The sequence below is a fragment of the Girardinichthys multiradiatus genome, chromosome 3 (genome assembly GCF_021462225.1).
Source record: "Girardinichthys multiradiatus isolate DD_20200921_A chromosome 3, DD_fGirMul_XY1, whole genome shotgun sequence".
Lineage (NCBI taxonomy): Eukaryota > Metazoa > Chordata > Actinopteri > Cyprinodontiformes > Goodeidae > Girardinichthys > Girardinichthys multiradiatus.
The window spans coordinates 35,226,615-35,251,266 of record NC_061796.1 but is presented as its reverse complement, the minus strand read 5'-3'; the positions used below and the strand labels follow the sequence as shown (position 1 = coordinate 35,251,266).

The 24,652-nt window shown below is 36.5% G+C and overlaps 1 protein-coding gene across 3 annotated transcripts in view; it reads right to left on the bottom strand.

Moving 5' to 3' along the window:
- LOC124865620 (mannosyl-oligosaccharide 1,2-alpha-mannosidase IC) overlaps positions 1–24,652 on the bottom strand; it is a 308,583-nt gene that overhangs the window by 105,735 nt on the left and 178,196 nt on the right. For all 3 annotated transcript variants that reach the window (XM_047360863.1, XM_047360861.1, XM_047360860.1), the window contains one exon: positions 19,301–19,416. In XM_047360863.1, coding sequence (XP_047216819.1) covers positions 19,301–19,416 — 116 coding nt within the window. The remainder of the gene's footprint in view (positions 1–19,300; positions 19,417–24,652) is intronic.

The following is a 24,652-nucleotide window of genomic DNA, read 5'->3' as shown; positions in this document are numbered from 1 at the left end:
AGTGCAGACCTATTAAAAACATATTTTCTGTGATGGATGTTTTGTCTAACCCGGTTTAAAGTATCCTTGCCTTCAGCTTCATCCTTCTTGTCTTGCATGGGTTTCTGCCTTTCAAAAGAGATGCACAGACAGAAGTGCTTTCCAAATAAATGCAAGATAACTGATTTTTTTACCATTCACTTTTTATACACAATGAGGACTATATACCACATTAAAGAACCAGGTTCCAAAGATGTATGATAGATTCTTCTTTATTTGTGAATATTTGCTCAAATGTGTAATATTTAGTGAACAGCTGTACAATTTGACCGAGTAAGTGAACTATCTGTCTGTCTTTTCACCATCTCGCACATGAAAGCACTGAGGTTGCATGGTGATACTTCCGTTCTGTATATCGGTATCCAAAATGTGTAAACACTTTGAAGATCATCATTAAAACTTTACTCCAAATTTAATTCTGATAATGTTCAGAAAAGTGAAAACATATGTTTTTGTTAAAGCATCTCTTTGTCTGCTACTAATCCTGTTGTGCAACAGTAACATTCTCAGAAGTGATGTCTACTACTTAAGAGGGTGACTGCAAAGAAATCACTTTATCAAGCAGAGAATCACAGCTTGTTCACTCCACAACTAATATATAAATGTTTTCTGTTAACTGTTCACTGTATAGCCTGATAAAATAACCCAAAAGTATCTGTAATCACACAAATGTTGCAAATTATGAAAGCCAATTGTAACAGTCATTGCAACCTGTCACAAAACTACTGTGGTTGTCTGAATAGAGCTTAAATAGGAGAAGAATGCAAACTTTAAAAAGCAATAAAATCAGAAAAAAAACAGGTGTTTTGAAGTGGTTGGACACACGCAGACTTTTTATTATGGAGAGGAGGTCATCCACACTACCTTTTTCCCTCTGTGTGCACCACAATAACATCTTTGGATGGAGTCTTAAGATAGGTTATTTCAAGTCTGCTGGATCCACTTCTCAGAGCTCAATTTATCTGAGTGTTGTTAACCTTTTGGAGAACTTTAAACTTAGAAATGCAGTTTTTTACTTGACACTCTAACCATAGCTCCCTTTCATGTGATTAAGCTGCACTCTATTTGAGAGTGAACACTTTTGAAAACCAAGATACCTTTAGACCAAACTTTACGTTCTTTGTGCAGAAAAGAAGCGTTCTTTCAGTTATATACATGCATGTTTGTGCAAGTGTGTGACTGCACGGGCTGGGTTAGACACAAATACATGTCTGTTCCTGTGGGAGACATTTGTTGATATAAATGTGTTTCCACTCTGATTAAGTTTGATATAAACAAAAGGGTAGAGCCTTGCCATCAAAACTGAGGCTATGCTAAGTTGTGTCCATAAACCTGTGCTAGCTTGCTACAGGCAGGGAATGAGTTCAGGTTGCAGGTACAACTCCCAAGGAATAAAGCCACAGCTTAAAGGGCTTAAATATGCAAAATCCACTTTTTTAGCCTTTAAATACATTTTGTTGTGTACTTGGTGTCTGTAGAAGTGCTGAAAAGTTGAATCTAGTCTCTCAGGGTTCCGCGTAGATATCTTTATATTCTGTTTGGGTCATATTTTTCAGTCCGTTCAGTTTTCTCTATCCTCCATTAAGTTTTTTGAATTGTTAAATCACAGTATTTGCAGCGAAATAGCTAAACAAGGTAATCGACTTTCAGCTGACCAATTCGCATATCCGCCATTTTCATTTCTCACTACAGTTTTGCAGTCCAAGCTCAAGTATGCCAACGCTGCAAGTAGATAAGTCAAAATGTTCGATTGTTTGGTGTATTAATCCACACAATTCATTACAATGTCCCCCAGCATCAGAACCTCTTCATTTTTCATGGAAATGTTCCCACATCAGTGAGGAAATTCCTATTTCCGTCACTTCAAGGACGTTTTCCTCAGCAACCTCCGCCCGTATCAAAAAGGATTTTTCAAAGGACTTCATCTGAGTAAGGGGTCAGTTCCTTCTGTCTATGGAAACGATGGACGCAGCAAAGCTGCAAATGACGCTAAAATGACAAACTTTATTTTAGACAAGAATTTATTGTGTGCCTTCTGCTTATGTTAGCGCTATATGCTCAATTTTAGCTCTTTGAGGCCATAACCATAGTGTTCTTTGACTCGGAGGGGGGCAGGGTGTGAAGTGCTTCAACAGCATTTAAAGAGACCACACCAAAACGAGTTGCTCTCAGACACAACTCAGAACAGGGGTAAAAGAGGAGCCTGTGGATAACAAGGAATTCAGACCAACGAATTGCATGCATCTACGCATGATGTTATGGTCAATATTTATTTGAAGTTAACATTGTAAGAAAAAGGATGAATGAACAAGAAACTGATTTATGTTACCAAATTCAGTTCAGAATGTTTAAGTGCTAGTGTGAACATAAAATAATCCAGTTTTAATCTTTCTGAAGTGAACTTAGAGCTAGTTCTTATTAAGGCTAAGCTGTAAAATAATAAAAAATCCTTTAAAAATTACACTGCATGCATTTCTAGACAGATGACAGTTTCTTAAATGGTGGTAACATTTATTGAAGGCTTAACGGGATGAAAAAGACCGATTCCATCAAACCCTAGAAAGCACCCAAATAAATGCACTTAATTAGAACAAAGAGATCCACTGACGTATAATTTATAATAATTTTAAATCAAAGTTTAAATCAACCAAACAATAGGCAGCCAGTTTTGAGTTGCAGCTGATTAGTGTTACTCTAATGAACTTTATGAAGATTTTCTCCCCATTTGACATCAATAATCACAGTACATTAACATGTTTCAAGAGACAGGCATTCCCTTTTATTACATTCCTCATTGTAGTGTTATTCATTGAACCCATGCTAATAAAACAAATGATAACTAATCAGAGGGGCTTACGGTGCCTCAAGTGAGAGGCTTCTTTTAATTTATCAGCAACAGCTACCACATCGGGGAGGTGAGACGCTTTTCTGAAGCTTTTTTATTGTGGGAATTAAAATGAAAGCAAGTTTCTTTCTGATTTTTCACAAAGCATTTTAACTGACAGATAGACAGTAATGGGTATCTGCTGAAATACATAAATCTGTCTGCTGTAGCCTTGGTAAATTCTCATGATGCATTTTCACAAATTCTGCTTAGCCTCAGTGAATGCCCAATTTTTTCTAAAATCAATAGAGCGTGGTTTAATAGTCCGAGCAAAGAAGTTAATTTGGGCCACTAGCTTATGCTGTGAATCTTCAAATGTATGATTCAGAGTTTTTTTTTCTTTGATGGCACTTATCCTTTAAAGCCCAGTAATTAATAAGAATCTCCCTAAACATTATCAAATAGGCGGAGAGAAAAAAGACATATTTACACCATAAACATCCACTAAATGCTTTACTTTAGAAAGTAACAGCATGGTGAATAATTAATCAAATACTGCCAGGGTGATAAATTATAGCTGAATAACGACCCAACCCAGCACTTCACATCCAGCTCTTTTAGCGGATGCTCTCTTTTTATACATTTGCAGACACCAATATACACAAATGCAGAATCACAGTGAGCAGCTCTGTGTGTACAAGTTTCTGCTTCCTCCTTGGGAATTCAGCAGCCTCCCCACATCTTCTATGCTAATGCACAAGCCTCACGGGACTTTGCTACGCTCTCACTCTGGGGTATTATTCACCCTGCTGCAGTCCATCCTTCTTCATGGCTCTATGTGCGACTGCCTGCTTCCATCTCTCATCATATACTGTACACACCTCCTACTGTATCCGGCCTTGCTGACTGAGAAGCATCCTTCACTTTTTCTCACAGACACTGAAGGCTGTTTGCTTCCAAACTACCAACACAAAAATAAGGAAGGCAAAAACTGACTTATGGTCTTCTACATTTATATTTATTGTATAAAACATATAGCCACAGTTAAAACCAGATATTTATAGACACTATAAATATCTGGAGACTTAACATTTTCCATCTAGTTTGACCTAAAATCAGACTAAATGTTTCCTGTTTAGGGTTAAGTTACAATTACAAAAACTAATTTCTGCTTAATAAATGCCAAAATAATGAGACATAACTTTTTAATCAATTTTTATGTGCTTGAATAAAATTCTGAAGTTCATATAAACAAAGTTTCCTATCCCTTTGTGAAAGCCCAGATGATGATGCAATGGCAATGAAGTTGAATGGAGGCACACCTCAAACATGCAAGATATCCTGGGAAGATGTTTGGACATAATGACCATCATTACATTTGCAAGGACAAGGGATAAGTTTGCAAGCCTGAAAATGAACCCAACCTCTGAGATACGGAGGTGACAGCACCATGTTTTTGGGGTGTTTTGCAGCAGGTGCATGAAATGGAGTGTATCATGAGGAAAGAACATTATGTGGAAATACTAAAATAATTCCCCTGGGGAAATCCCCAAAGGGCTCTGTTTATATCAAGATCCTCAAGTGGGCTAATCAAATCCTTTTAGTGCTTTGAATACAAGCAAAGTTGTTGTGCACTTTCCTCAACATGTCATCTGCATCATATTCTGCTGATGAACATATTTCTCAGATCAGATGGACTCTGGAAGATAATGCTGTTATAACTGCACAACTTAAACTCCTGCTGCTTTTGCAGTTGTCTTCACTTTGTATTATATCGCATCTGCACACTTGTTCTGCAATCCTGTAGTATGTCTTTCATAGTAGGTAAGGGTGAGTTACTACCCCCAGAGGTGGATCATGGGCATTATATTGGTGGGATGACTTCAACCCCCCCCCCCCAGGACCTTTCCGTTGATCATGAGGCATAAAGAATATGAAGATCACAGACTGCAAGAATCATCTAAAAGGGGCTGTTGTCTTTATGTGTTCCAATTCTATCTGGGTCTCCCAAACTAAAGTTTACCAACCAAAATATAGTATGTCTTAATCTTCTCAAACTTGACTAAAACAATTACAGTTCAGGACTAAATTACCTCTTAGACAAAAGACTGCGAATACAGCTACGTTCACACAGCGGGCAAATGCGACCACTATCCGAGTTTTCCATTGAAGTCTGAACAGCCCAATTTTGATTTTTTCACCACCAGAAAAATCCAAATGTGCCACTTGCATATGTGGTACTACTCTTTGTAACTGCTAAAAAAATAAAAAATATGAACTTAATTTTTACTGAAAACCTAAACAAGCCTCATTTTTGAAATAATTATAGCAGTATAATAGCTCATCTGTGGTGAGACTTAAAAAAAGACACCATAATAATTCAATTATCCGTTAATCAGTATGAATCAATGTCAACATCCCAAGACTTGTTTATTAAAATAATTCATCCATTTATTAAAATAAAAACATTTAAATTCAGTTTCTCTCCAGAAACAAACTGGATTTGCATTCTATGTCCATTGCATCAGCAGTTGCATGCACACACATACAGTAAAATAGCCCCAGCTACTATTTTTCACCATCATGCCTCATGCAACTTTCTGCTGTCTTTGTGTCACCTTCAATCATATATATGCAGCAATGTTCACTTTTAAAAACTGCGATGTTCCAAACAGTTTTGTACATTTGAAGCTGTTTGTTGACATTGTTAAAACAATATCTACAAGCAAGATTCAAGAATAAACCTTTGCGATATAAGCTGACAGAGGAGTAAATGAATTAAAAACATGCTGTGAGCACAACAATCCACCATGCATAATGTCATCTGCAGCCATGTCCTAAGACTGAATTTCAGCTCAGCTCGACCCCAGCTCAGGGGTGTGACGTCTTTGAAGAAACAATCTCCTGGCGCCGTAAATGACACATTTTCTCTACAGATGCCTTTATGACTGGGAACAAGTGCAGCCTCGTTTAAAGCAGACAAGAGGTCAGAAGGGGTCAAAAAAACAGCTCTGTGGAAGTAAACAACAACCCGGCTCCACATCTGCTTGTTACCATTTCTAACGCCACTGAATCCCATCCTTATGTGGGAGCACATTTACAGAACAACTGCTCGTTTGGAAGGTAAAAATAGGACAATTTGTTAGGTTTGATTTAAAGATAAACAAAAACACTGAATGTCTCCCAAAAATGTGATCGAGATATGAGGGGTATAAGTGCTGACATTCTGTCTCAGGATGTAATTTACCAGGCACCAGGAATTCAAAGTGGCTAATAAATGTTTTACATGGTAAAATATTTTTAAAATCTAAATCTTCCCAAAAAAAAGCTTAACATAGTTGGCTATAAACGGTGGAAGTATTTTTTCTGCATTCCTGTCGTGGGTGTGTGCAGATTTAGTTCACAAACTGCATTATGGTGTTGTCTGAAAGATATTCATAAATCTGAAATGTATGAATAAAGTCTCTCACTAAACCTTCTCTCTCTGAGATCTTGCCCTGCCTGAAAGACAGCTGTTTGTCTGGATTAACGTCTGGACTCTTGCTTCAGCATCTCATTTAAAGCAAATCTGCAAGAACAACGATAAATCCTACTGGGCTCATTCTTTCAAAAAGATCAAAGATATATAGAGTCTAACTACACAGTTAAAAACTAAACTTGGCCATTCTTTGCAGCTCCACTTTATCTGAATGTAATGAATAAAACGTCAGACTAAAACAGATATCTCGACAACCTTTTTCACTTCTGATAATATACAACTACCACCACAATTTGAAGAGATAGACTCTTTTTACTGCTTTTACTGTGAAAACAGGGCTCATTTGTCCATTCAGCCTGTGATCTTCAAAATTATTAATAAAAAAGTCAGAGAATAACATATTAATATCAATAAACATTAGGAATGGGCCATTTACTGATATCCAGGTAGATCAAGGTTTTAAGCTACAGTTTCAAAACCACTAAAATCTTCCTTCATATAATCCCTAGTCAGTGTATAGCAGGGCAGCACTCCCCACCCTACCTATTGCTGTGCACTTCTGGTCAGCTGCCAGTAGGAAGGCTACTACACTTTTTCGATCACTTACAAAAGAGACGAACTCAGCTATCTGGGAATATTTTTGGTTGAAACAAAACATGTAATTGTGTGGAAACTGAAGGGGCTTCACTTATAAGTCTTATTAAGGTAACAGTGTTTTTAAACTACAGCTGACAAGCACTGAGATACATGTCTGTGAAGCAGTTGACTGCAGGCTTGCTACCCTCAAAGGTATCCCAACTAATTATTAGAGTATCAATTTATGTACACTTTGCTCGAGACTCATCTTTATACCTTGAAATATGATTTCAGGAGATTTGAGGAGATGTGCATTTTTGCTGTGTTTTATTTTGTCTTTATATACATATTTACTGTAAGGTTTTTATTAATTTTGCTGCATTTCTTTGTTTCCGTTCTTTATTTTGTTTAAGCTTGATTGTAAAGCACTTTTGGGTTTTTTAAAATGTGCAATATCAATAAATTTTACATGAAAAATAGCTTGTTACTATCAGCTTGTTAGACACCCAGTGTTCTTCTATAAAGATCAGAATGTCAAAAAGGCACATGAAAAATCTTATGTATTAACATAAACAAATTTTACAGATAAAACTACTATAAAGTTAATATATTTTAGCAGCATGCAGAATATTCGTAGCTTTTTTTCATTATGTTTTATATTTTGTGAAAAATAATAAGTATAACACTACAGCAATTTTCATAGCAGTCAAAAACTGTCCTCGGCCATTAATTCGTTCATTTGCACAATAAACAGGGAGTGTCCAAATATGAATACACAATACATCTATTGAAAGGTTTTAAAATATACTAGAGAAACAGCTGGCACTGAACAAGATAAAAATAAATAATTTTGACAACAAACGTAAGTATGTGTTCATTTTAAACGCTTGCCTCTCGTGTTGAAACATGCTTGATGCTTTTGGACAACATACACAGCAAAACAAAAATAACTCAGAGAACATGTCAGTTTTCTTACTGAAAACTGCCAGACTTGTTTCCTTCCCCAGCGGTCCATTTAACATATGACAATCCAACTACTGAGGGTTTTGAGGGACTGTGGCTCATTGGGTAGAGTAGTCGCCTTGCTAGTAGAAGGTTGTGGGTTTGATTCCAGCTTCCCCCTGTCACATGTTGATGGCACTTAATCTCAATCTACTGATCAGCGTATGGAGGTATGTGCATTAGGGTGAATGAACCTCTAGTGCCAAGTGCTTTAAGTGGTCGGTATGACTGGAAAAGTGCTACCTAATGTTAATTTACATTTCAAACATAACAAACCCACTGTTGTGCTGCAGGTCTAACTATAACCTTTTCACCAAGGACATTTCATCATTTTTTCTTTCCGAGAAAGGAAATCGTTTTTATAACACGGTTTAATTGGTAAGCATGTTTTAAGTGCTACAAGGTGCATTCATTGTTCAGAGCATTATTATATTTATCACTGAACCTCAAAGGAGAACAAAACCAATTGGTTAATTTTTTTTAACTCCCACAGTGTTTGTAGGTGAAGCAAAACAAGCTTTTCAATTTTTCTGTTTTTTTTGGATTAATCAGATTAAATTGATAAGGATTCAATTCAGTCAATAATCCTGCATTAGCTCGCAGCAAAATTACAGTGGAAGCAGCACTATGACACTCATGTCTCAGATTAGAGTTCCTCTTTACACCTTCTTGACAATAAATATGATTGTTTTATTTTAGGATAAACAAATTTCACCAGAAAAAATAGTAGCACAGCTCATATCCTCAGGCGGACTGAAAAACCACCAGTGAGATTTCATGTTTACTGATCTTAGATTTGGAAATAAAAGCCTGAATGTATTCTGAAAATATTTCATCACAGTGTACCAGAAATAATTGCCAGCAAAAAGTTCTAGTTATGCTCAAGAGGCTTCATGGGAATCGCAGAATGCTCAGGGGAACCCTATAATCTATTTATAGCAACAACTGTAACATCACAACAGATTGAGTTTCACCGAGGAGATGTGCACAAATGTTCTTTTAACACATTAGCATGTACAGTATTTATTACACAGCCTGCGGGTTACCATCACGTGACACACACAGAAAATAGATCGTTTTTATGCTTTTCTGCCCGTATAAATTAGCAGTAAAAATTGTGCAGCAGTCCTGCACAATTTTCGAAAATATATTATACATATGTATTATTATACATATTATTGCAATATTATTGTTGAATCTAGGAATGGTGATAAAACTTTGGATAAGTCCGGTGGTTTCCTCACTTCTTTCTGTCTCATCTGCTGTTATGTTACTTCCAAGACAGTCTGGACTTTTATAGAATCGTAGGCATCAACATTTGTGCCAGGTGTGAACAACCAATTGAACAAATCCGATTTTCAACGGAAAAGTTTAATTTTATCTGTTTTATTGAATATTTAGAAAAACAAAGAAACAAGAGGCTTTCACACTTTAAGCTCCAAGGCTTGTACCAAGAGCTTCAGAGCCTAATGAGCTTGTTAAAGCATTGGCTTTTTGCAGACTTTGTTACAAAGGGGTAAGATGATGAAAATGTCAAAGCTTTAAAAATATTCTGGGTACTCCAACATTGTCCCAGCATTCAGCTCCCTCATGTAAATGGGAGCCTTTGTGGTGGTAAAAAGAGGTTCCCTATGCAGGCAGCTGACAGGAGACTTACTCAAATTAAATGTTCAAAAACCAAAAAGGCACAGAATAAAAAAAACAGAATCAATCATAAGCATTTCCAACATGAAGCCAAACCAAGAGCTGATAAAATTAAAAAATTAAAAATCAATTTAAAAATTAAACTGTTGACTTAAATACACATCACAGAAATAGCACCTTTTAAAACAGAATGGGTAAGGTCACTGAACACAATTCCATCAAGACCAACCTAAGTTAAGAAGAACTGGCAATTAAAGCAAAAACTTAAACCAAAACACAAGATCCAAAACCCAATAAAAGTCCCAGATCATGGGAGGCTCTAAACATAATCAACAATGTTAAGATAATAAAGTTTAAATGACTACCAATGAAAATTAGAAGCAAATACTAAATCATTACAACAAAATGAAGATGGTTTCGATGCACAGCAGACAAGATTCTGGTCTTAATAGCCCCCTAACCCAAATATCTCTGAATGACTGCATGCAAACGTCATAGTATTGCACAATTATTACACATGGTCACTGAATGAATACACTTTTTAATATGAAATGGGGATAAAAATATAATCTTCTCGCTAAAAATATTTTCAGTCTTTTCTTGCTTTTTACAATTTCCTCCTCTGATCCGCTTACATGCAGCTTGCTACTGGATTAAGACCTCAGTGAACTGGGTCTTCTCAAACATTCATGACCTCAAACAACTCAGTTAATGTGTGATTTTCTCCATCCTTTGTAATTTTTTCTTTTATCGATTACTTTTAAATGATTTTAGTTAACCACCAAATTCTCCTCTTATAGCTCAAAAGATTCACATGCTAAAAATGATAAAATGGCAAAATAACTTTAGTAAGTGTTGAATAGCAGCTTATAGAATAAAGGTTAGTACTGTACATGACTGCATGTGAGACCCTGATTAAATAAAGCTAATGATGAGCTGAGCCTCAATGTGAGCGAGTAATAAAACTTGAATAGGGATGTAAGAGAAAGCAGCACAGTTTTAGCGTCTTCATTAAGTTTTCTCTATTTAATAAGATCAGCTCTAAAAAGCTCCCAGAGAGCAGCAACTGACCCAGACCAAAACTTAGAAACTCAAGTGTTCTCCACACGTTTTGAGCACTTAACATGAATCGAATAAAAGACTGCTCTGCAGTGACGTTCCCAAACAATTACTTAGTTTTTATGCAACTACAGCTTGTTATGAAATGTGTCAGAAACATGCAGTAGCTTATTTTGTTCCATTAAGAGGGTCGTCCAACAGATAGAACTGGTCTGTATGCAAACTTCTCCTTGAAACTCAACAAACAAGATCAAGCTGATAATCCTAAAACCCTGTGGTCAGGATGTATCCAGACAAATTTTATAGATTCATCATGCAGATCATTTTAAATGTGTTGTTTTGCCTTGCTAAACACTGTTTTACAAGTGGAAGATCTATCAGTTTTGTTAGATGTAACACGTATTAAATAGAAAAGAGATAAATGAGCAGTGGCTGATGTCTATGCCTTATTAGAAAGATAAAGACAGACTGAAACCGGCTGCAAATACTGTCAACTCTGTACTACTGTAACACTGTCCTTGTCTGTCATCTCCTTGTTTCACTGCTAACAAGTTATAGACTGGCTGTCAGTTTGTGTCGAGCTTTGGATGACAGACAAGCCTGAACAGATGAATCGAGCTCTGCAGTCTGGCTCATTGCATCCAGTGACAATGTAATGTAATTAGGAAGAAACGTCTACATGAAAATCCCTCCATGTGAATGTTCCTCTGTCGCTTCATCCTTCATTATGCTATATGACTTCAGTGCAATAGACTTAAATACTGAGTATTAATACTTTTATTTCTCATGCCTGAAATAGTTTCAGTAAAAAAATTAATAATTAAAAATGCCCTTTTCCCAAAAAGAATTCCAATACAGGTCACCAAAAAAGGTGGAAGTTACCAATAAAATGTCAGAGGTGTGTTAAGGTCTGTGAAAGTTAAAAAAATTTTAGACCAACTACGTACTGATTCAAAAGGCAGGGGACAATAAATACCCAGCTACAAGCAATGAAGCTTTGAGCCAGGTCTCAGCTAAATTTTATTATGGTGACATAATGACAATAAAGAATCTTGAAGCTTGAATAAAGAAGCAAATGCGACTATCCCTATTCTGGCGTTTTAAATGATCAGAATGAAAGTCCCTGATCCGACTCATATCCTGATACCTGTTGTCATTGTGCTTGATCCTTTTATGTCAGCTGCATTTTGTGTGACAACTTTTTTTTTATTCAGCTGTGTTTCATCTTGCACAATTAAAGAGGCTGACTGCTGCAGCATGTTGTCTGCCTGTCACGTGAAATGCTTTGAGTGCTGTGCTCTGATAACTGTCTGAGCTCTAAGACAAGACATCAAACTTTATTATATGTAAAGCAAAGTGTTACCTGTCCGTAAGTTTTGTTTTAACTTGACCTAGATTAAAATGTGTTCCGAGCCAAATTATCAACAAGCAGTATAAAACCAGAGAGCAGTCATATGGTAACCTACCACTTGAACTGGTCTGCATGAAAAACAAGCGCCAAAAATTCATACGTCAATGAAGACTGAACTGTATATTCCCAGAATAATAAATATTTAGAAACAAATGACAAGACTACAAAACATTCCAGTTGGAATAAAATATCTGTTGGTTTCAATAACAATTGATTCTGCGACCTCCTGAACCACATGAGTACATTAAGTGGAACAAAATCACAATCCTAATGTAAACCATGTACAACTACATTAGTAAAAGGTATTGCTTTAATTTAGCCAGTCATTTTCGACCACTTCTTCCATAGTCGCGGGGGAGCTGGTGCCTATCTCCAGCAGTCTATGGGCGAGAGGCAGGGTACACCCTGGACAGGTCGCCAGTCCGTCGCAGGGCAACACACAAACAACCATGCACACACTCATTCATACACCTAAGGGCAATTTAGAGTGACCAAATAACCTAACAGGCATGTCTTTGGACTGTGGGAGGAAGCTGGAGTACCCGGTGAGAACCCACGCATACACGGGGAGAACATGCAAACTCCATGCAGAAAGACCCCAGGCTGGGAATCGAACCCAGGACCTTCTTGCTGCAAGGCAACAGTGCTACCAACTGCGCCACCGTGCAGCCCTGCTTTAATTCACTCCATCTTAAAGCTACTGACTTTTTATGCATATCCAGTACAGACCAAAAGTTTGGACACACCTTCTCATTCAAAGAGTTTTCTTTATTTTCATGACTATGAATATTGTAGCTTCACACTGAAGGCATCAAAACTATTAATTAATATATCTGAAAATATGTCTGATATTCTAGGTTCTTCAAAGTAGCCACCTTTTGCTTTGATTACTGCTCCACACACTCTTGGCATTCTGTTGACGAGCTTCAAGAGGTAGTCACCTGAAATGGTTTTCACTTCACAGGTGTGCCCTGTCAGGTTTAATAAGTGGGATTTCAAGCCTTATAAATGGGGTTGGGACCATCAGTTGTGTTGTGCAGGAGGTGGATACAGTACACAGCTGATAGTCCTACTGAATAGACTGTTAGCTGCTTTTTTCTTGCCATAATACAAATTCTAAGTAAAGAAAAACGAGTGGCCATCATTACTTTAAGAAATGAAGGTCAGTCAGTCCGAACAATTGGGAAAACTTTGAAAGTGTCTCCAAGTGCAGTCGCAAAAACCATCAAGCGCTACAAAGAAACTGGCTCACATGAGGACCGCCCCAGGAAAGGGGCCAGGAGTCACCTCTGCTGCGGACGATAAGTTCATTTGAGTCACCAGCTTCAGAAATCGTAGGTTAACAGCAGCTCAGATTAGAGAACAGATCAATGCCACACAGAGTTCTAGCAGCACATCTCTAGAACAACTGTTAAGAGGAGACTGTGTGAATCAGGCCTTCATGGTACAATAGCTGCTAGGAAACCACTACTGAGGACAGGCAGTTTTATTCAATTTAATCCATCAAATTGGGACCAAATACCAGATCTTAACTGACTGCGATTAGTATCAGCAACAAATAACCCTTATCGGGATGCGCCTAAAAGCACAAATACATTAGTACACGGAATTCGGTTACCACAATGTATAAGTGTTTAATGTTCCACAGAAATATGAAATGTATCAGTTCCTAGAACTGTTCAATTGGGGTTTTACCCCTAGTAAAGTAACCTAAGTAAACTATGCATTTTATAGTTTGATATGATTCAACATTAATATGACATATAAATGTAACATATAAATATAACATATAAATCAGTTACAACATTAACTGTCTACCTTTTAGTTTACATCTTTTTAGTCCTTCTCTGTAAGATATAGAATATATAGCCATCTTGTGTGCTCTTGGGAAGCTTGATGAGCCAGTAGTGTTTGACTGTGTAATAAACCAGCATGTTGTGGCATCTGCACAAAGATCCAGAGAATCTTTGGACAGAGGTAAACATGCTTGACAGAATAATATGTGAGGTGTTGCACTTGTCTACTATCCAGTTGACCAGTAAACTGTGAATAGTAGATTTGCTGATGGGTTTGTATGACATGCAGTAAAACTGGCATTCTGAGACAAAACCGCAGTAGCTGATTTTTAGCAAATGTCTGAAGATGTCGTCATAGGTTCTCAAAATAATCCGACACGTAATCACATCTTTCTGGGCCCTAAGCAGCCCCTAACCTAGAACATTTATAACTGTTGCCTTAAAGTACATACATATTTAGAAATCTAATTCAAACTGTCACCAGTAAGTTGCATCCGACTCCCCCAGAGCCGAGAAAGTAAATTCCTTCCTGCAGTGATGAAGGAATAAGGGGGCGAGTCTGACGGATGGCAGATGCCACCCGTGGCGGGGTTCACTGTGAACTGTAAATCTGTCTTTATGATTGGTGACACTGTGGTTGTTAGTGGCTGTTTCAGCTGTAAGTGTTGCAGATACCACTTACTAGCTTCTGGTCACAAGTTAACAGTCATCGGTTTTCTCAAAGATGAACCATAAACTCTGTGTGTGTGCATCATGGCTTTCCACATCCGCCTTCTGCTATGCATCTATAACCGTCTGCATGCTTCATGAGAAGAAATAAAATGCAAAATGCTTTGATATGTGAGAGAAACTAACATGTACTGCACATCCCTTAATGATCAAAAAGGCACCAAAAACAGCATCATTGTGGTTTAGCTCAGACGACAAACTGGAACCTGTCCACAGTGAAATAAAGATTTGGAAACAAATCATGGAGTCATAATTTACCAAACAATTTATTGCTAGAGTCAGCATCTGAATTTCAGCACGTGTCCCCTACAATCAGGACATCTTTTTGTAGAGATTAGGAATGAGATGCTCACTGTTTAATAACCTTGAGAAAAATGATCAGTTTGACTTCATGTTTATACACAAAAATGTAGGATAATAAGTGATAAGAGATGAATTTGCCTTTGCTTGGAAAAACATTTTACCAAGAGGCATATTGAATTAGATGTGACAGAATTTAATTATAACTAGCAATAAAATCAAATGTATCTCTTTGAATGTCAGTTAATCTATATGGCTGGTCTGATTGCACAATATATCTCAGTATATAAATTGGAACGGTTTCCCTTGTCAAGTACTTTAAATTGAAATTCGCTGTGAACTGGTGCTTTATAAATAAGCTGAATTGAATGTAAAGCCAGGGAAAGCTTTTGTAGCCTTCTTTCCACCACAGAGCATACTAACAGGTGGGGGAGGGGGTTGATGCACTACTCTGTGCTTCATACAACTAGAGAAACTCCAGCACTTTCTGTACATCCTGTTAAAAAGACTAAATGGTGTGCGCAAACCATAACTGTTTATAACCTTTATATACTTTGATACCGGTAACTGGTTCATGCTAAGAAGAAACACACATCAAGACATAAATACAAGTTGTTTCAGTTGCAAGTAAGGAATATTTTCTCACCCAGTACAACCTAAAGTTAGGAGTTTATTGTTATACAATGAAGTAAACCGACTGAATTATTGTCCTGGATTTAGAAAATTGCTTTTAACAATACTTTTGTCTCCATGTTTTACATAATTACACACCACTGCCACCTTTTATTGCATTCCGTGACCACGGCCCAGACATGACCTCTCTCATTTACTAAACTTACAAAACCCCAGACAAATTGGCCAATGCAGTTGACTGGCTACAGAGAACCACACAAAACCGGCCTTGGTTGGCACTTTCTCAGGCCTCCACTCAATATCAGTGCAGACACCACTTTTCTGCTCCCAACCCAGTCTCTAGAAACTCTCTCATTGAATGTGTCATGGCCTCTACTCTCCTCCTCTCTCCCACAGCGTTACTATCTAAAACATCCTTTAAACCCTTCTTCCACACTCTTTGTGGTATTTATCAAATTTTCTGCCTCATAAAGGCCTTTCAGCGACTCACAGAATCCTATCAGTCGGTAATGCGGCATGGCCGGTGACCACACAGGGAGCTGTTTTAGATTTCTGCTGAAGTGTCCTACACTTTGGCAAACTGTCAGAAGCAGTAGAAACAATGCTGTGGTAAGAGGACAGACACACAGCTGAATAAACACTCAATAGAGCAACCATCAGGGCCACTCATAAAAGTTCATTATGTTTGTGTAGTGAGGGATAGTAAGTCTGTCACATCAAAAAGTGAGGTAACAGTTTAAATAAACTTTAAAATACTATGATAATAGTTATCAAAAAGTGCATTTATGAAAACTAATTGCAAGAAAATGTATATAATCTTTCATGAATGAAGTATGACAGCTTCACTCAGGATTTTACTTCCTAAATGGAGGACAATGTGCTTTTAGACTTTCATATTCAGTCATTTGAAAGAATTTGGACAACCAATTCAATGTTCAGTTGTTTTTAAGGAAAGTTCACCCCACTCTTCTATTTCAGGTGTGAGATGCCATTTTTAAGGTCCCCTCACGGTATCTCAATGAGATCAAGATGTGAGCTTTGACTAAACCCGGACATTCCATTTCTTAATCCTCAGCCATACCTTTGTGGATGTACTGGTATGTTTTGGGTCATTGTGAGGTTCCACTTTAATATTCTTTAGAGACTATCTCATATTTTCCACATGGACTTTCTAAACAAGTTAATGGCGGATTCTACATGGTGAGCTGGCAGAGTCCAGCTGCAGCAAAGCATCCTAAACCATGACACTTCCAGTTCTATGCTTCACGGTTGGTATGAGATTATTTTCCTGCAATGCTGTATTTGGTTTATGATGAACCTTTCTGCTGGTTCTTGTGTCCAAATAATTACATTTTAGACTCATCTGTCCAAAGAACATTATTCCAAAAGTCCTCATGCTTTTGTACATTCTCTAAGGCAGACTTTTGTCTAGTCCTTGTGTTTTTGTTAAACATCTTGCAGCCTGCTTTCAGAAAACATTTGTCACTTGCCTGAATGTCCTGATTTGAGCATGTTGGCAATTGTTTTCTGTACAGTGGAATGGCTGTACCACAGTGGCTGTACCACACTAAATGTCCGAGGTTAAACCAGGTCAAACTGCCATCAAAATGTTAGGGACTGATGTTCTAATCTAATGATTTTGTCTACTAATGGGAATAATGTTAGGAGCTACTTAATGTATTAATCATCAGAAAAAACCTTCAGCTTTATGACATGTCTGCAAAATCTGAAAAAATATTATTTTGCTCACAACACCTGGAGCCTGATAACCAAAAACGTGTTTATTGCCATAGAAACAGTATTTGGTAATGTAAATTTTGTAAGAGTAATATAGTCACAGTAATTGTACAAACTTCTGTTAAAACATAGCCAGCGATGCATGATCTCCAATTCTGGAATAATTGGTACTATCCTCCCAATGTAAAATCTTTACCTTGAAATGTTAACAGTTATATTAGACCTTAGTTGTTAATTGATCTCATACTATAGCAGGGCTGGAAAGATATTGTTGAGGTGCTCTGTATTTCGGGCTGGCAAACATGTTTGCGCACCTACACGGATTGGCCAGAAGGTGGCACTGTTTGGAGTGACACACTGCGGTCCAGTGAAGTGGCTTATATGTAAGTGTACAACCAACAGCAACATATATACAATAAAACCTGAATAGCTGTTCAATGAATTGGTCACATTGCATGAAAAACGCTGGACTGCAGTTAGAAAAGCTCAGGTGACATTTTCAAACACAGCAGGAACAACATGGGCTAGAAGTACACAAGACTTTTTATTTCCCATTTGTGCAGCTGTGGTCTTTATTTTTATTTTTTATTAATTGCCTTTATCCAGGTGAGTTAAACATACTTCTGTGTTGTCAGATTTTTTTTGACATGTACCTTTTAAAAAACAAAAGAAAACCCTGGAACCTCATATCGGAAATGTAAAGGTTGACCAAATGCACAAGCAGATGGTAATTATTTTCTCTTCACATTTTCTGATCCTGTCACTATTCAGAAACCTTAATAAATGACACAGACAATCTGCTCCTGTTAGTACTTCTAATGCACTGTGTAATGAGTCTGTAATAATCACTACATGTTGGAAGGTTACTACCCTGCATATCTTCTCTACAGAGTGGAGAAGAGCTGCACTTCAGCAGAGAGGGGAGAGGAAGGCCCTGAACGTTGTATTTTATCAAATATTAAAGTAAAGCTCATGTTTTTAAGATTTTAAAGTGTCTACTGATTTCTTATGCCTTTTTAAAAAATAAGGGCATTAGTGATGCATAGTGCTTAAATGTCCAGTTGGTGATTCAAATATCTCCGATAGACAGCTATCAGTGGTCAACTACACAACAGTTTTATATCATTTATATAAATGTTTTTAATACCTTCACCCAAAGTGGGTATAGTTTCTAAAGCGTCTCTGATCATTGCTGTGAGTTTATATAAATTTTAATATTAGCTAGATGTAAACATTTAAATCATTTGTAAATCGAGAACAAATGGAAAGCATAATAGCTTCTTTCCACTTCTATTTAGGCTGCTAAACTTCATTCTATAGTCCTAAATATGTTACAGTCAGACTATGTTTTTTTTCATTTATTTTTAAACCTTGATAAAAATGAAGTTCAGCCTTTGAACCCAATTTCTTACACTAAGCATGTTCTATGTATTAGCTTTTAAATAATTAACCTGCAGAAGGTGACGTATTTCTTCTTAGGATTTTAATGCAGAAACACTAAAACTCTACAAAATTTGGGCTTTAGAGAAGCCCATCTATTAGTACTGACTTTGGCAACATATTTAAATCTATGATAAAAATAACTCTCAATGTCTTAAAAGACTGACAAAAAGTACAGGAAAATGTGAGCGATAAAATTGCACACTTTACTGCACCTTTATTTTAATAAATTCTGTTAACCTCATAACTTATACATTATAAATGGCCCCTCATTTAATTACAAATGTAATCCCTAAAGCCTAGTTTATTGTGTTTCCCAAAGAAATCTTATAAATATAGCAGGAAAGAAAATAGGACAAGTTCTGCCTAAAAGTCAAAGGATATTAAACAGTTGAGAAACAAACTTTGATTTTTTGATTCTGTAGGAGACTTGGAAAAATAAGCATTGCTCTTGTCACAGAAATGTTAATAACTGTGATGCAGTTCAAGAGTTTAGCAAATAGCACCAGTTTTAAAGAAAGTGTCCCTATTATTTATATCTTCATACGGTTATCTTTTTTAATTTTCTTGTATAGATTTAAAACAAACAAGCAACAATATTAAGTCTTTGAAAAGACAGAAAAACAGCTCACCGAGTTTAGGTCCAAACTAGTCTGCACCCACTCCTTGGCATCATTATATTCTTCCATCAGTCCCATAATATATAGCGTGTCCAGCGAGTCGACAATAGAAGCTCCTCTTAGTCCACCTGCAAAACGCAACAAAGGAAGGAAATTTTAGGCAGTGTTTGAATTTTAATAATCATGCATTTAATGGATTAACAGTAACATAGAAACCAGCGCAAACATTAACAAAAGTCTAAATTAAGTGGGTTTTGTTTTTCTCTTTTTTATAAAACTGACAACTAATACAAAGGGACCTTAAAATTATTTGATACATTTTTCCAGCTGTTACACATTTTCCAGATGTTCTATAAACCCTCAAAAAAGTTAATATTCAATATGTTTAAGCAAAACATGCTTTTTTATGGGCTCAACCCAGGCTTCAGCTCTCCTTAGCAAAGTGTTGTAGTCTCCTTCTGACTTTTTAAAAACAGATTACATTTATGCTAATTTATTTAAATCCAAATTGTTGAATTATCTGCCCTTGGAAATTAGACAGATCTCTCTTCTGTCTGTTTTTAAATCCCATCTGAAAACCCATATTTTCACCCTGGTCTTTGACACCTTATAAGATGTTTTAGCCTTTTTTACATTATTTGCTTTTTGTTGATCTTTATGCTGCTTTTTATATAAAATTTAACTTGTGTACTGTGTGTTTTTATTTCATTCTTATTTTATTAAATACTATAAATGTTTTTGTTTTTAACTTATTTAAACTGTTGAGCCCTTTGGTGCTTTTGTGATATGTTTTGTTAAGTGTTTCAAAGGCGGAATATTCCCAAAGGTTTTCAAGTAATCTCCTCAAACGGTTTTTCAGTTGCGTTTTAAAGAATGTTTTGTATTTAAATCATAAATAGACATTTGCATTAACTGTTAAAGAGGTAAAACTCAGGTGAACAAATACCAAAATTTAACCCTGATTTTTTTTATATTTTGATTTGCAGCATAATTTGACAGACTGTATGAGAAAAGATGAAAAACATAGAAGTCCCTTACACTCTGAGTCACCCTAATTATAGCGGTGATGCTAGAAGATAAATAAATTGCTTGGTGGAGCCCAGATGAGACCCATCCACTCTCAGAGATTATGATCAAGTGCTGAAACATATCAGTCACAGCCACATAAAAGTCAAGTTATTTAGGAATCAATGAGCAGAGCAGAAGAGAGGAGTGACACACTGATTGTTGTGAGCATTTAGTATTTGGTTCTGGATTGCAGCGAGATGTATTTCCTGTGTGTTAACAGCCACTGTGTACAATGTGTCTGTTTTTATGAATCTCAATTAAAATGTATTATTTCTTTTCACAAACTAAATGAGAAACACTAGGAGGTGTTTATTTCATCCTGATGGCCTTACTTGGACCATTTTTCTTCTGATATCACAAAATGTTATGCAAATGCAGCTGAAGCTCATGGAAATCGCCCAGTACAAAGGACAAATAATCATCCTTAATGAATTAATGTAAAAGAGTTGAAGGGCAAATTATAGTTTGAAGGTATAAAAATAATGAACTGCTTAAACAGGCAGAATCCAACCGCTTGGAGGCTCAAACTACAGATTCAGACATGCAACAGAGTGGAAACTGACCTGGTTAATTGAGTGAGGTGATGAAAAACCTTCATGCACATCCCTGAGAACAGGCAAGCCTACGTTAGATGGCTGGATTGAACTGATGCAACCATTCTGCAACCTGGCACATGAAAGACTGTGGCTCCTATCAGGAATGGCTTTAGAAGAGCTCACTGAATATACAAATGGTAACCATGTCTTTGTGCAAAAAAAAAAAAAAAAAAATCACAGAAATCTCACAACTCATTCTGAATCAAGCAGCATGCAGACTCTCTTAGGTTGTTGGAACTGTATTCACAAGGAATGTGTGTGTGATAAGACTTTATCATAAGAAGAAACAGAACATTTATTTTTGCACATTTCTCCATATTTGGAGTATTTTGTGTATTTTTTAATATTGCTCACTCTCATAGGTTAGTTAACATAAGAAAAAAAAACAGGATATAAATTATCTGGCCCATATCAGGTCTTCAAACAAGCAACATTAAGAAATGTTACAGTCAGCTGATAAATTAGACCAATATTACACATTTGCAAAGGCCAAATGTCATTTTATGATACAGCCAAAAAACCAAGAAGAGTAAGAAACACAAATAAATACCTAATTTATCTGACCATTGTTTTCTGAAGTGGGTAAGTAATTTAAACGTGCACTTTTCTGCCAAAAAAGAATTTCTCCTTATACATCAAAAACTGTCCCTCTATGGAAACACTTTTAGTCATAAGACTATAAAACAACTGGAATCTTGGTTTTAGGGGAATAAACAAACAAAGGCTTTTGGAGAAGGACAACACAGTTGTTAGGACAGATGGCTCGAGCAGATATTGAGTAGCCAGACCATTAAGGGGACTGATGGAGAAATTGGAGAGATTATAAAGTAAGAAAATGCATTATTTAACAGTGGTTTTTACTTTTGTCTATCCTATGTCAGAAAAAGAAAAATCAGCTGATATCCATGTATCACTTTATTAAACATGTCAGATACCCGTTTCTCGACTTTGTGCTTGTTTACACAGAATATTTTACTGTCGCAATGACTCGTGTCCTCCTTTGTGTCTGAGTCAAATGAAGGAGAGGACATTTGACTACTTGTACCAACTGAGTATTTTAACTTCCATTCCATTCTCCATGTGTAGCGTTTACTTGAAGTGACTTTTTAGGTCTGAATGACATATTGATGTGACGAAACTAGTTGCAGACAGACTGTGTCCTTTCAGTATCTTTTGAATATATATGTGATAGCTACATTACTGTACACAGATGTTGGTAGGAACATGTTGGCACAAGGACATGTGTATCAAGTAACCATGGAGGTAAAACAATCAGTGCATTAATTGTGTATCTGAATACTGAATTTCAACATGTTTTTATCACCTCAGTGGTGAAGTACTTTTCCCCCTGGCTATGGTGTTGGTTTGATAAGCCTCTAAGCTACTGCCTTTCAGACTTTCCTATCACTACTTTTTTCTTGGGTGGCCATTGTGTTGTGGTTTTAGGTATTCCAGAATGCCATAATGCCATCACTCTTTAGAAAGTTTAGGCTGTGTTTTCGGCTGTCTTGTGCTTTCTTTTATTCTTTGAGGCTTTTCTAAATATTTCTCGATTTTGGACATGGAAATGAATTAAAACGATCATGAGCTACAAGCCTGAACACAATTAAAATGAAAATGTTGTAAAAATTATGATATATGCCCTCTATGTAAGGCCTAAGTTTTAGTCCACAGATCTCCATCACCATGCTTCAATTAACTGAGGTTTGAAGATTTTAATCGATGCACAGCTCGCATCAGGGTATGCCACAGCAAAGTTTAAACAGACTCAGCTTTACAGAATCGCATAATCTCACTGCACGCTGGGACAAACACACTCTGACATCTTGCATCACATGTCATGGATAATAAGAGGATATCATGGTACATCAATGCTTTATTGGCTTTGAGTCTGACAGTCATAACTCTTAGAAACACAAGTAAACCTGCAGTACAGCAACTGCCGTTTACAACATACAAAACCAAATATATTAGCCTCACAAAGTTTTTGCTAAAATACAGCTACTCTCGTTAAACTCATACTCCACTCTCTGAGCATCCATGTGTTTTCCTGACAAAAGAGCATCTCATAAGTGAGAAGCTAGTCGACAGAAGACCATCTGTTGAGGTCATTGAGCATATCTTTGTGTAGTGAGCTGGATGTTAGGATTTCATGACTAACACCATCATGCCTACACTACTTTTGCAGAGGAAAGAATATAAAAATATTTTTAGATGCAGTTGATTTTACATTCTGTATCAAACAGTCTTATTTCCATCTTAAAAGAGAGATAGTGAGAGTAAAAACTGAAGAATGAGGTGCGATCAAATATCTAAAGACCTCTGGACTAACCCAGAAGTAGTTCTCTCTAGCTTGAGGCAAACTAGAGTGTGGAAAATTCCTTTTGAAAACGGCACCAGAGCTTAGAAGATTGATTGACTTCAAGGATACAGGGAGCAGATCAATCCATCATTGTGCGCTCCTTCAGTTTCCTTGTTCTTGGACTCTTTATTTCTGTGAACCTGAGCTAAAAATGGAAGCTCAGTAAAAGATTGTTTTGAAAATATAAGCAACCGGAGTGCCTTACTATGTATTTATTAAGTCTGATCAAAGCACAGAAGAACAGCAGAATTTAAATGCTGTAGCCCAACCATGAATTCTCCCTAATACAGCCTTTCTAAAGCCAATAAATACTACAAAAAAGTTACATTCCAATCTCAATTGCTTCATTTTGCTTAAAAATTAATTTACAAATATCAATTAGACACAATATATACTCCTGGATGTATACATTTAGAAGCAATATATATATACTCCCACATTACACTACTCCTTTATGCCTCTATGATGCACCCATAAACAGAGGTGTTACCATAAGAAAATATTTGACAGCAGAATAAAATAAAGCATTTCAAATCGTTCTTTTGAAATACAACCAACACTAAAAAATAAAAAAGTGTTCCACAAATGTTCCACATTTTGAGTTAAGCCATTCACAGGCATTTAATGCAGTACAGTGTAGCATCTTAGGTGCACATGATTACCATCATTACTGTAGGTCCTCAGTTTGAGTATGCTGTTAAAATAAATATTTAGTTAATACGTTTGAAATAATGTGCACAGAAACGTAAGTGATGGTACAAAACACATTTGCCCTGAACAATTAACAATTGAATATCCTCAAAAATTCAATAAGAATTTAATTATTAAACTAAATAAAAGCTAAATCATTGTTATTTTTGCCTAATAAACAACAAACTTGTGTTTTATAGATGTTCTGACACTTTTGCAACTAACTGATTAATAGTTTCAGAAAAGGGATGTTTCACTAAAGCTGATGCATGGCCACCAGACTGCTTTAGATTTAAGGTTTGAATGTTTCTTATTTAATAAACATGGAGGTACACAATGTTCTCCATTGTAGGTCAAGCCATTTTTATATGCACTACGGTTATTAGTCATGTTGCTATAGAAATGTAATGTTTGCTGTTACTGTCCATTTTACAAGCAGCTGCTTTTTGTGGGACCTGCTGCAGATATCCACATCGGGTTTCTGCAGAGAATTACATTTTGTCCGGTTTCATGCCCTGTATGTCATCAAATGACAAATTTGAGTTGTAAGAACATCCAAGTTTGTTTTTATCTGGGTTTTAGCATACAAAATTTATGATACACATGCAAAAAATTAATCGGAGTAAGAATATGCAAGCAACATTGAAC